At 46.1% G+C, this 13,186-nt stretch overlaps 1 protein-coding gene across 1 annotated transcript; it reads right to left on the bottom strand.

Annotated features, from left to right (window-relative positions):
- Nucleotides 1–3,121: 3,121 nt before the first annotated feature.
- LOC120692404 lies at nt 3,122–4,739 on the bottom strand. Its single transcript, XM_039975681.1, has one exon. It carries the CDS (start codon nt 4,568–4,570, stop codon nt 3,245–3,247), a length of 1,326 nt encoding a protein of 441 aa, XP_039831615.1. The 5' UTR covers nt 4,571–4,739; the 3' UTR covers nt 3,122–3,244.
- Between the last annotated feature and the right edge of the window lie 8,447 nt (nt 4,740–13,186).

Here is a 13,186-nt window from a genome sequence, read left to right as displayed (position 1 = left end):
TGTATCTGCAGCTATCAACTCCCTCTATAATATGAGATGTCAGGACCTCAATTTGTTAAACAAAGCGAACATAATCCTCATCCCAAAGAAAGAGGGAGCAGAGGATATACGAGACTACAGACCAATCAGTTTGATCCACGCGATAGCTAAAATCATCAGCAAACTACTTGCGCTACGCCTTGCGCCACTCATTAATGAACTCATTTCGCATGTCAGAGTGCCTTTATCAAGAAAAGGAGCATCCACGACAACTTTCTCTATGTGAGGAACCTCACTAGGAAATTTCACAGAACCAAGTCCCCCGCCCTTCTTTTGAAGCTGGACATCTCTAAGGCCTTTGATTCCGTACGGTGGGACTACCTTCTCTCGCTCATGCAGCGTAGAGGTTTCCCTATGCGGTGGCGCAACTGGATTTCTTCATTGCTCTCAACCTCCACCTCAAGAATAATGCTAAATGGAACCCCACTCGATCTGATACAACACGGACGAGGGCTACGTCAAGGCGACCCGCTTTCCCCACTTTTATTTATCCTGGCCATAGACCCCCTACATCGGCTTCTACAGGTTGCCACAGAAAGAGGTCTCCTCAGCAAACTCAATGGTCGTGCGGCGAGATTCTGAGCTTCTATGTACGCCGCCGCCGCCGTCATCTTCCTAAAGCCAACCCCAACGGATGCTGCGAACATCAAGGAGCTCCTATTGAATTTTGGGGAGGTAACAGGGCTTCACACTAACCTCCAGAAAACAAGCGTAACACCAATCGGCTGCAGCAATATCGATATCGAACCCATCCTCACAGTCTTGCCGGTGGCACGCGCCTCCTTCCCACTAAAATACCTCGGCCTACCGCTTACACCTAGAAGGTTGCGCAAGATGGACTTCCAACCTCTAATCGACAAAGCTTCGGGGAAGCTTTCCACCTGGAATGGAAGGAACTTAACTCGGGCTGGTCGGGTCTGCCTCACCAAATTAGTGCTATCTTCCCAACCTGTTTACTTAATGATTGCACTCAAACCGCCTAAGGAAGTCCTGCTGGAGGTCGACAAGATCCGCAAGCGCTTCCTCTGGGCTGGCAACAAAGCAATCTCAGGGGGTAAATGCAAGGTTAACTGGACAAAAACAACATTATTGAAGGAGTGTGGCGGACTTGGTATCCTTGATCTCGAGAGATTTGCGCGGGCCCTACGCCTCCGGTGGCTTTGGCATGAGTGGGCTTCTCCGGATAAATCTTGGATAGGAACAGAGGTACCCTGTGATGAGACTGACAGACTGTTGTTCGCGGCTTGCACACACATACAACTGGGGAACGGCAAGAAAACAGACTTCTGGCACGTGGGCTGGATCCAAGGTAGACGCCCTAAGGACATAGCACCCCTGCTTTTTGCCAAAATGAAAAAGAAAAAGCGGTCTATTGCTGGGGCTTTTCAGAATAATAATTGGATTCACGACCTAAATCACCGGGCAGGCTTCACGACAGCACACATAACAGAATTCGTCACACTTTGGAACCTTGTCAGATCGACCGAACTGCAGCCAGACCGTGAAGACCACATCACGTGGAAGCTAACGCATCACGGCGAATACACCACGGCTTCGGCCTACAGAGCTCAATTCCTTGGTTGTTTTGCTGTGCCGACAGTCGCTTCCATCTGGAAAACATGGGCACCGCCTAAATGCAGGTTTTTTGCATGGCTAATCCTACAAAATCGTGTCTGGACCTCGGTCAGGCTGGCCAGGAGAGGGTGGGAGCACAGCCCAACTTGCCCTCTATGCAGAACGACGATGGAAACAGTGCATCACCTACTTGCCACTTGCCGCAATTCGTGACGTGTCTGGAGTAAGGTGGCCACTTGGACGGATCAACCAAACTTCCACCCGAATGAATGGCCCCAGAGCACGTCGCCGCTCGATTGGTGGGAGAACATCTCGACATCCCCAACCACCTCCCGCAAGGGCACCCGCAGCCTTGCGCTTCTCATCTCCTGGGAAATTTGGAAGGAGAGGAACGACAGGATCTTCAATCGCCACGAATCCCCGATCCCGACCATCATGGCGAAAATCAAGAACAAGGCATCAATTTGGATCGCTGCAGGCTCGAAGGGCTTATCAGCCCTCTTAGCACGAGATTAGATCTATGTTTCCTTGTTTTGTCCGGCTAGCCGGCTTGTAAAAACTCTTCTCTTTCAATGAAATAGGCACTGTCTCGTGCCTGTTCGTTCAAAAAAAAAAGATGAAGTCATTTCTTTGCATTCCAGATACACCAGCTTAGAATGATAATAATATCCATAAAGAAGGGCACCAGGGATGCCACGTCAGGCTTCCTTCGTGCTCATGCATCGGGATAGTTTTTTTTTTTGCCACTGACTAAACTTTTTTCACCATATAATCATAGGAAAATAGCTAAGTTCTTTGAGCCGTGCACCACAGCCAATTTGACTGTGGCTTCTCCCTGAAGGGCACATCCAGTTGAGTTGTTAGAGATTCAAAGACTAGCCAGGGGTTATTGTGGGTAACTTGCAAGCCAATAGCTGCGCAGCAATCTCTTGGAAAAGGGCAAGTGATGAAGAGGTGAATGAGATCCTCCTCTGAGCCATGGAGGCAGCTAACACAAATATAAGATGGAAGGTGCATATTACGATGTTTCAGCAGACCTCAAGTGCTCAATCTGTCCTTAAGCAATAACTAAAAGAAGACCTTGTGCTTGTTTCAACAAGCTGATTTCCAAAGCTATGAGCTGGATGCAAGACCATATGGCCTATTAGGTGTTTAAATGTTTTGAGGAGGAAAAGAAGTGAGAGCCCTAGATATATGACCAAAAGTCAAATTCTTCAGTCTTAGGCAAACTGTCTAAGGATTCTGCTACTTCTTCGAGCTGATGAAAGGCAAGCTAAGCTAGGAAAGAGGCAGATGGAAAAGGGCATCTGGACCACTAGCTTCCCTGGCTTCCTTGACTCTGATGTTTTTAGTCCTTACAAAGGAGTAGAGTTCAGGATAGTACCGAAGAGCAACTCTGTTTCCCATAGACCGTCCCAAAGTAAACAGCTATGACCATCCTGATATTAACCATCGCTAAGCCTTTGAAAGAGACGAGTAACTTAAGATTATTAAATAATATTTTAAACAAAGCTTGCGGAGAGCCAAACATAGGAATCTAGACATAGTATTCAATTCTGACGGCATGAAGACATGACCTGCCAACGTGCGGATCCCCAATCAGTCAATCACACACAGGAGCCCACAGGAATCATCGATGTATCGGTCCATACCGAGCCGACGGTGAGTAAATTGGTTCCTTGTTGCATCGTCTCCGGCCGTTTCCGTGCATTGGCGTGCTCCCCCGAACCTGCTTGCTCTTCCTCTGCTGGAAACGCCGGATCAAATGCTGTGTTGGGTCTTGCCGCTTGCAGCGATCGAGCTCACGCCGGCCGACTGAACGGGCATACAAATCGTAGCGGAAGTCTTCAAGCCTCAGAAGAGCAAGATCGTTCAGGAGCCACCGCAGTGGACGAAGTGGGTAGCTCCAACGCGGCCATGGCGGCCAGAACCATCTGGATTTAACGTACTTTTCCTTCCAGCTGCGGCACGCGCCGAGTATTTCCGACTCGTCGGAGGCCGAGCGCGACCGCCTGCCGAAGAACAGGAACCAGTTCTCGGCCACGTACCTGGCCTTCCAGAGCTGGCGCTCCGCGACGAGGTCACGCAGCTCGGTGCAGGTGCACTCCACCATAGCGAGGTCCACGCCAGCGAGCCTTCTCAGGATCGACGCCTGCAGGTCGGCAGGGAGCGACGTGAAGCGCGGCGGCAGCAGCGCGACGTTCCTGGCGCAGATATCAAGGAAGAGGCGCCGGCCCATGCCGTCGGCGAGCGCCTTCCAGAGCCGTCCACCGAGGGCGTCGCCGGCCAGCGCATGTGCCGTGGCGTCCAGGTCGCCGGAGAGGACAGGTGCGACGAAGTGCGCGTCGATGCACGCCCAGCGCGTGCGAGGCCGGTGGCCGTCACCGGTGAGGTACCCGTACAGAATGAGGAATCTGCCATGCGCGCAGAGCCTGAGAACGGCGGCGTCGGCGGCGGCGGTGGCGTCCCTCGGGTGCACGAGCTCCGGGATGGTGTACCGGAGCGAGAGCGTTGAGGCTGTGAGGCCTACTTGTGTGGGGACCCGACGAGACGCCTGGTCGCCGCAGGGGACAAAGCCCGCGTCGAGGAACGCGGCGTGGGCGACGAGGACGATGCGGCCGAGGGGAGCCTCCGCGTCCCACTGGCCGGCGTCGATGGCTCCGACGAGGGGGTGGAGATTCCTGGGCATCGTTGGGGGATGGACACGGCGGGCGTGGCTTTTGTGATGAGTGAGCCACATAACGAACTTTCCTCTCATTCTGCCGTGTTTGACCTTTTGGTGCAAGTGGTTGCTTCTTTGTTGCACAAGGAATTTCCTTGTCGTTTCCAAACTTTTTTTCAAACAATAGCTGACGCAGCTTGGAAGGCTGGTGAAAAGGTTCCGCGTTTGCATTAGAGCAATGTAGTACCACATTAAAATACACATATGGATGAGGATTAGGAAATGAAGCAGCATACTTGACGCATGGACGACCGAGCAAAATTCAATCTCTTAGCCACCAAGTCTTCAAGGAAATTCCATGTAATATTACCCCCCTTGCATTCTTGCATCCATTTCCATACCTTCTCAGCTCCAATAGATCCATTGTGACAAGAACAACTAATCACCAGCCACCGTGGCGACCCTCCTTAGAGCTTGTTCGGTCTAGAGGCGATTGGAGGGGGTTGGGAGGGATTAAATCTCCAACAAGTCAAAATCCAAACCAATCCCCTCCAATCCTTCTCAATCCTCTTGTGGAGAAAATTAAAACCAATCCTTCTCAATCCTCTTGTTTGTGGAGGGGATTAACTGAACAAGCCCTCAAGATGTTCATGGACGCTGATGAGTCGGAGGCCGAGGACATTGTTGGCCAGCTTGGCATTGACTTGCATGCCGGCTTCCAGCCCTACAGCGCCCAGAAACCGTCGAGCTACCTCCTGAAGCAATCTGGCGAGATAGGCAACTCGTTGTGCCGTCCCCTGCAGGTACCAGCTGGAGGTACCTACCGGTACTAACACAGGTCCACCGACAATGGCTAGATTCCATGCAGTAAATTTAGTACCAGCTAGTGGATCCAACCAGTACTAAATTGCATAGACTGAACTTAGTAGTAGTTATAGTTTCCAACCGGTCCTAAATAGCCTCATGTAGTACTGGTTGGAAACTCCAGTCAGTACTAAACACCCTGATGCATAAAACGGGCCACCTTCTGTCTCCCTGAGCCCGAGCACCTCATTTGTCTCACTTGGCCTTTGTCAGACTCGGGGCAGCGGGACTGCTCACAGGCGTAGAATGTTCTATAATAAGGGATAGCGCATGGATGTACCTTATCCTATTGTAACTACTCGATAGGTGTAGAACTAGTTGGAGTACAAGAAAACTACCCGATTGAGTTGGAGTAGGACTCTATCAGTACTCGGCTTGGACTTTCCATGTAACCCTGTCCCCCCAGACTATATAAGGGCGGGCAGACACCCCTCCAAAACATACGATATTACATTAACCTCTAAGGCAATACAAACAACCACACATGACGTAGGGTATTATGCATCTCGCAGCCCGAACCTGTCTAAATCTTTGAGTTCCTTGCATCATTGGGTTCCAAAACTAGTCAGATCCCTTGCCTACAATCCTACTGCTTAGGGTATCCCTGAGTAGGCTTGGCGGTTAAATACCGACAACCTTAGCTAGAGCTTGTTCATCCATGGCGCCATAGGGGAGGTGACGCTGGATTTCTCCATTTTTCTTGGAGATTTCACTCATTCAAGTGTTCTAAAAGTTAGCAACTTCATTCTCCCTTCACTCATGGTTAGTTTGCTATGTGTTGTACTTTGTAGCGTGAGAAATTTGTGATTTATTAGAATGATGGAGAATAGAAATATTTTTATTTATACATGCATTTTCTTAGGGATTTCACGAACCCAAGTGTTCTAAAGATTAGGAACTCCATCCTCCTTTCATTCACGGTTAGTTTTCTAGTTGTTATGCTTTGTAGCTAGAGCAGTTTACGATTTTTGGAAAGGAGGGAGAATAGAGCGATTTTGTATGAATACATGTATTATAGATAAATTTTAAGAGAGGATATTTTTGGATAGATTGCCGCATCCTACATTTCAACCTTTATTTATTGTTAGTTTACTATTTTTTTGAATGTGTGAATGTGAATTTTTAAATTGAATAATTATGTGAAATGTGAAATGTCTAATCAGTGAATGTGAAATGTGAACTGTCTAATTTCAAATTGAATGTTTATGTGAAATATGAAATTGAATAATTATTGAAAGTAAAAAAAATGTATACTTGGTATTTATATTGCATTATGAATGACTTATTTTAACACTCTAATGATCTATTTATTTAGGATCACATTTGAACCATCGAGAAATACATAAAACTTTTGTTTCATAATATGTATATGTCATTAATGTTGACTATGCGGTGATAATAGTGCCATTATAAGGACGTGATGAAGAATGCTACCATTCGTACCAAGGCCGTACTCCTTCATATCACATCCCTATTCTGCACCGTGTCATGGATATCAATGTTGGCCCGAATGGAATTGTCATGACAGGGTAAGGTTAACGACAGATACATGTTCTGAAAAAAAGATTTTTTTACTTCTCGATGGTTTTAGCATATTTTGCTTGAAACAGAGTTGTGAACCTTGATTGCATCCCATATGGCATGGGATGATGAGTGTTCATCTCAAATTGAAGAGTGTCAAAATAATTAGGGTTCAGAAATAGTAAATGTGAAATGTCATGTTGAATGTGAATGCAAAGATGTAATTTGAATATAGCCAGTGAGTATGAGTACATTTTCATAGTAATTCTAAGAATTTATTCAGTTTTTTTACATTCATTTGATAAATGTAGTGAAATTAGTTTTATGTTTGAAAATAATGTGGTTTCGTGCTTCACCCAACATGATGAGTAATTAATGTTTAATCCGTACACTGCTAGAAATATGCTCATTAGTACCAGGCAAATGGCAAGGTTAGAACCGGTCGGACTGATTGATTGGTACCGCTTGGCGGGTATTAACTGGAGGGTTGTTTAATATTGATCACAGCGATGACCGGTACTAAATGCTGCACCCAGAAAAAAAATATTGCGAACCCCCGGAAGGCCGTTGTTTAATATTGGTCACAATGATGATGACTGGTACTAAATGCTGCACCCAGAAAAACAAAAAAAATATTGGTCAACCATGGAGGCGATTTTCTTAATACGACAATTGATGGAGAGATATAGGGAACAGAAGAAGGACTTGCACATGGTCTTCATTGACCTTGAGAAGGCATATGACAAAGTACCGAGAAATGTCATGTGGTGGGACTTGGAGAAGCACAAAGTCCCAACTAAGTACATTACCCTCATTAAGGATATGTACAAGGATGCGACGACGTTTGTCCGGACATGTGATGGCAACACCACTGACTTTCCTATTAACATAGGCCTACACCAGGGGTCAGCATTGAGCCCTTATTTATTTGCTTTAGTGATGAATGAGGTCACAAGGGATATACAAGGTGAGATCCCTTGGTGTATGCTCTTTGCTGATGATGTGGTGCTAGTTGACGAGAGTAGGGCAGGGGTTAATAGGAAGTTAGAGCTGTGGAGACGCACGTTAGAGTCGAAAGGGTTCAGACTTAGTAGGACCAAGACCGAGTACATGATGTGCGATTTCAGCGCGACTAGGCATGAGGGGGGAGACGTTAGTCTAGATGGACAAGTGGTGGTCCAGAAGGATACTTTTCGGTATTTAGGATCGGTGCTACAAAAGGATGGTGACATTGATGAAGATGTTAGGCATAGAATTTCAGCTGGCTGGTTGAAATGGCGGCAAGCTTCTGGCATCCTTTGTGACAAGAGGGTGCCACAAAAGCTAAAAGGCAAATTCTATAGGACAGCAATTCGTCCGGCGATGCTATACGGTGCTAAATGTTGGCCTACAAAAAGGCGACATGTCCAGCAACTGAGTGTAGCAGAGATGCGGATGTTGCTGTGGTTTTGCGGGCACACAAGGAGGGATAGAGTCAGGAACAAAGTTATTCGGGATAGGGTCGGAGTGGCACCAATTGAGGAGAAACTTACCCAGCATCGGCTGAGATGGTTTGGACATGTCCAACGAAGGCCTCCTGAGGCGCCGGTGCGTAATGGGGTTCTTGAGCGGGTCGACAATGTAAAGAGGGGTAGAGGTAGACATAAACTGACGTGGGATGAGTCGGTTAAGAGAGACCTTAAGGATTGGAATATCTCTAAAGAGATAGCTTTGGATAGGAGCGCTTGGAGACTAGCTATCAATGTGCCTGAACCTTGAACTTATTTCTTTCGGGTTTCATCTCTAGCCTACCCCAACTTGCTTGGGAAAAAAGGCTATGTTGTTGTTGTTGTAAATGCCCATGCGTGGTCATAAGGATTCATACCCACAACCTCCGGCCTCACACGTAACTTTCTTACCATCCCACCTATGCATCACATGTGACTAGAGGGGAGATGCATTTCTTTTGAAGTAACCAAGGAGGACCATTTAGTACTGGGACAATGCATCGGCCGATACTAGATGTCACCATTTAGTACCGGATGGTGTCATTGACTGGTACTAAATGGCCGCGCCAATTTAGTACCGGGCCATAACACTAAGCGGTACTAAATGATGACATTTAGTACCGGGTGGAAGTATGACCCGGTACTACATGACATCAGGGGGCATCAAAATTTGGAATCGGTACTAAATAGCCCCCCCCCCCGCCCCAGGCCATTTAGAACTGGTCGTAAATGTCACAGGTACTAAAACTAATGGATGAATGTCTAGTTTTTTGGTAGTGGTACAAATAGCTTTGCAAAATGTTGCATTGGAGTGTTGTGCATCTGCTCGAGCGTCGGTACGCAATCATTTGAAGCGTTCCTGCATTCCCTTGAGTTCTGCCTTGAAGAGCACCTTGGACTTCTTAGCGGTCGTTGGATTAAGAAACCTTAGACTTGTTAAGGAAGCATGGCTTCAATGCAGATATCGAGACTTATCGAAGCCGATGTAGATGGAAGGTTGAATAGGAAGAGAAGATGTGTGCCCTAGAAAAACAAGTAGCTTCGATTGAAGGTGCAATGGCGGTTAACCAACAACAACTACAAGAAGCTCCATCAGTTGCTCATTTGGAGAGTAGCCACGGCTCTCAATGTCGTAGCAGCGTCGCTTCCACAGAGCACCCAGATGGAGAACGAACTGAAATTGTTGCGGACAACCCACAATGTTATCCCGTGGACGACAACACAGTGAGGACCCCCTACGAGCTTTGTTATCATTAGAGGAAAAAGGTCAAATTAGTGGCTGACAATTTTGCTGAATGTACCTATCCAAGGCGGGATAATTCATGGCATGTCAATTCTGGAAGGATATTCTAGAGTCATGGTTGATCGCGTCAAGAAAGGATGGGAAGACCTCAACCCTGAGATTCCTGGAGGCGATGGAAAAGAGGAACTACAACATGCTCTCCACACTTGTATCTGCTGGAACAAGCGCTACATATGATTTTCTCATGGAGCCACGAATTTCGCAGCATCGGCTCACAGCTCAAGGCCAAGATCTCCTACGCCAGCAACCAGCATGGGTCTGCCATCACCACTGGCATAAAGGGACCCAAGCATGGATCCGCCATCACCGGTCCACAAAGGGATCCTAGCGTGGATTCATAATCACCACTGTTGGCTATCCATAGCCTAACTGAATAAATCCGCAAGCATATGGATATCGATATAGCTTTCACCATGGAATATTCTAGGGTATTGAATCCACAAAGAAGGAGAAGTGTACTAGTAATGACTCTTGTTTATCTAGGGGATATGATTGGAGTGAAGAGGTCCAGATAAGATAGGTAGAGGTGGTCTAACATCATCTTGCTAACTATTCCTATCAATAATTATTGACTTATAATATAGTTGCTTCAGCAGCCTCAAGGAAGGACTCAAAAAAGGATGAGAAGGGATTCCAATGGCAGTAGGATACTACTACTATGATAACACCCGAACGTGGTGGACTCCGAAGGATAGACAGGACTGTCACCACCTACCGCCTACCACTGCGGTTTCGTGGGGTGGAGCACAACTCAAGGAAATTAACCAAGTCTAGGCACTACACCTAAACTATCAAGTCACTTACTCCTATCTCACATTAAGATAAAGAGCAAATGAAGGAAAATGCAAAGGAGGAAATGATCGGTATTTAAATGCCACTATTCCATAAGGACACAAGTTTTGACAAAACTCAACACAACTATATAGGAGGCGTATGTATAGGTTGGTCTAGAGAAGCATTTTGGCTGTAGTAGGAATTTTAAACCACTGAGGAATTGTGAGACTAAGGGTTTTAGAAATTTTCCCAAAATAAAACTCTCCAAACAACGGTCAATCAAGATGGAAAGAAATACTTCTATCTTATTATATCACACTTCTCAACAACTTAGGCAAGACCCTCCTAAATTGATGATCCCACCATAGTTGAGTACAAGTTAAGGAATAAAACTTATGCTTGCTAACAGTTGAGATGTTGTTGGCATTTCTTAAGCCTTTAGAATAATTTCGCAAGCGCACGGAACACCATTGTAGCATTTCACTCAGGAGTATTCTAGAGTATTGTATTTCCCATGGGAAGCAGTTGAGCAATGGATATTATATTATCAGTCATCTAAACGTTATCAACTATTCCAAACAAATAGTATGGAAGGAAGGGAAAGATAATGGCATGCATCCTCACCACAAGGATATAGATAGCTGGGAGTGAGACAAGACAAGAGCGTGATTCCTATGATGAGTCATTCTCATGCCAAGGAGCAGGAATGTAGGTTATGTTAGCACTGTACGAGAGGTACAACAGCCGCGAGGGAGATAGCTTGCTATAGAACCTGAAGGCAGTGGGAATGTAATCTAGCATTATCTTTCATTCACTTCGGCGGCCTCAGCGAAGGACTCAGACAGGGGTGAGAAGGGAGCACAACGTCAGTCGACAACTACTACTATGAAAACACCCGAACGTGGTGGACTATAAAGGACGGACAGGATTGTCACCACCTGCCGCCTAACACTACGGTACCATGGGGTGGAACACAACCCAAGGTAACTATCATGTCTAAGCACCATGTCTAAACTATCAAGTCACTGACTTCAGCCTCACGTTAAGGCAAGAAGAATCCCAAATGGATAGAACTTGCTACCCATGTGGACAAGGGATCCCATGAACGAAAGAGAACGCTAGAGAACAACCCAGCTACTTAACTCTACAACTATTCCAGTACTAATCTAGACATTAGAAGGTATTGCAGAATGTGAACAGGGCATGGAAGAAATGCGGAGAAGACCACTATATTAAATAGGCAAAGTCTTACAAAAAAGTAAAGATACAATGGAACTCATACCAAGATCCCTGAAGACAACTCCAGAACCGAAGAGAGCTCCTGACTCTAACTCCTGAACTAACCTTTGAATTACACGGGGAAGCGCCACCTGGAGGGGCGCCTCCCCATGTGGGAGAGAAGTGGTCAATGAAGGTACAAGTGAGAGTGAGGGGAGAGGGTCCTATTTATAGCTTGGAGGTGACTTGAGAGAGTGGAGATTCTCATGGAATCCAAAGGGAATATCTTCCTCCAAGTACTCTCCTTCTGCCACCTTGTGCGAGTTCCACCTTCTCCAACCTCCACACGTCGGTTACTTGCCGCCATAAAAAGATGGGTTAATTCTATAGAAAACTAGGCTGGCCAGCCTCACCTAGGCCAGTCGGCCTGTGATTCTTGGGCCTTCCTTCGGATGTCCTTGATTTAGCTCCTGGAGGCTGTCAACTTGCTGCACAAACTGGAATTGATCGATTTCACCGAAGTAGTAGGATAGCCGGCCTAGGTGAGGCCAGCCATCCTAGGATTTCCATCAAGCCCATCCAATCAACTTTCATTGTGTGGTGGATGGTTAGCACAGATCAGCCACACTTGGTTTCACTGAATTTGATTGAGTTTGCTTCGAGTTGTGGCCATCCGATCTATGGTGGAAGCCTTCCGGTCATATCCTTCGTATTTACTTGTATATCCAGTGCATAAGGGTCCATTGGAGGGTCCCCAATTGTATTGTGGCAAGGTATGATGTTCTTGGTAAAGGTGTGGGGCCGGCCGGCCTAAGTGGGGCCGGCCAGCCTGCTACCTCTGCACAGCACAAGCCCGAAACTTCCTGTTTGCGTAACTTTTGCATCCGGACTCCGAATCGGGTGAACTAAATGTCCAATTCGATCATCTCGACGAGCTCTTTAATATGGAAATGTAAAATTTGTCATTTGACAATGTTTATGGTGGTATAATCTTATGTCCATGTTTCACTATCCTTGCATATGCTCCATCTAGTGTTGTTTATTGCATATTTTGTACATAATCCTGCAAAACACCTCAAACCACCAAAACTTGTGGAATTCATTAGTTTAAAGCAAATAATGCATAGGAATATGTTTATACCCACTTTATTTAATGATAAGTTGGTGGTCGATGTTGTCATTAACGACCACCAACAGATGCAGAGTTGTGGTTAAGTTTCTTGCACATGTTTAATTTGATCATGCAAAATAGGCTTCATCAAAAGATATGAAAATTATGAAATAACCTCAAGTCGGGAGAGTGAGAAGTGCAAACTAGCGTTGATGACTTGCTTGAACTTTGCCATTACTACTGAGAGTCGTGCTCACTTGTGAAGTCTTGGAGGCACCTCAACTTTCTGACTATGTCCCCCCCCCACGCTCAGTTTTTGCGACACTTTTTGCCAAAAATTGAGCGTTGGCGGTTGTAATGTCCTTTCATATTTCTCCATTTAAGCCTGGAAGTGGGGTCATTTATCCGATTGTGCCAACTCTTCATTCATTTAAGTCCCAGCCTGGAAGGTTAGTGACAAAAATACCAGAAGGGTGCGTGTCCTAGAATTATATCTTGAAGCTCTTTTTTATTTTATTTTATTGAAAAGCAATGATTTGTTTAATTTGTTTTTTTGAAATCGAAGTGGATTTTTTTAATTTTAGAAAACTAAAAAAATATGGGTTACCTCCCGGCAGTGCTTGTTTATGGTC

Source organism: Panicum virgatum, chromosome 9N (genome assembly GCF_016808335.1).
Source record: "Panicum virgatum strain AP13 chromosome 9N, P.virgatum_v5, whole genome shotgun sequence".
In the NCBI taxonomy this organism is placed as follows: domain Eukaryota; kingdom Viridiplantae; phylum Streptophyta; class Magnoliopsida; order Poales; family Poaceae; genus Panicum; species Panicum virgatum.
The sequence above is the reverse complement of the archived record's forward strand: the minus strand, read 5'-3'. Positions and strand labels throughout refer to the sequence as shown.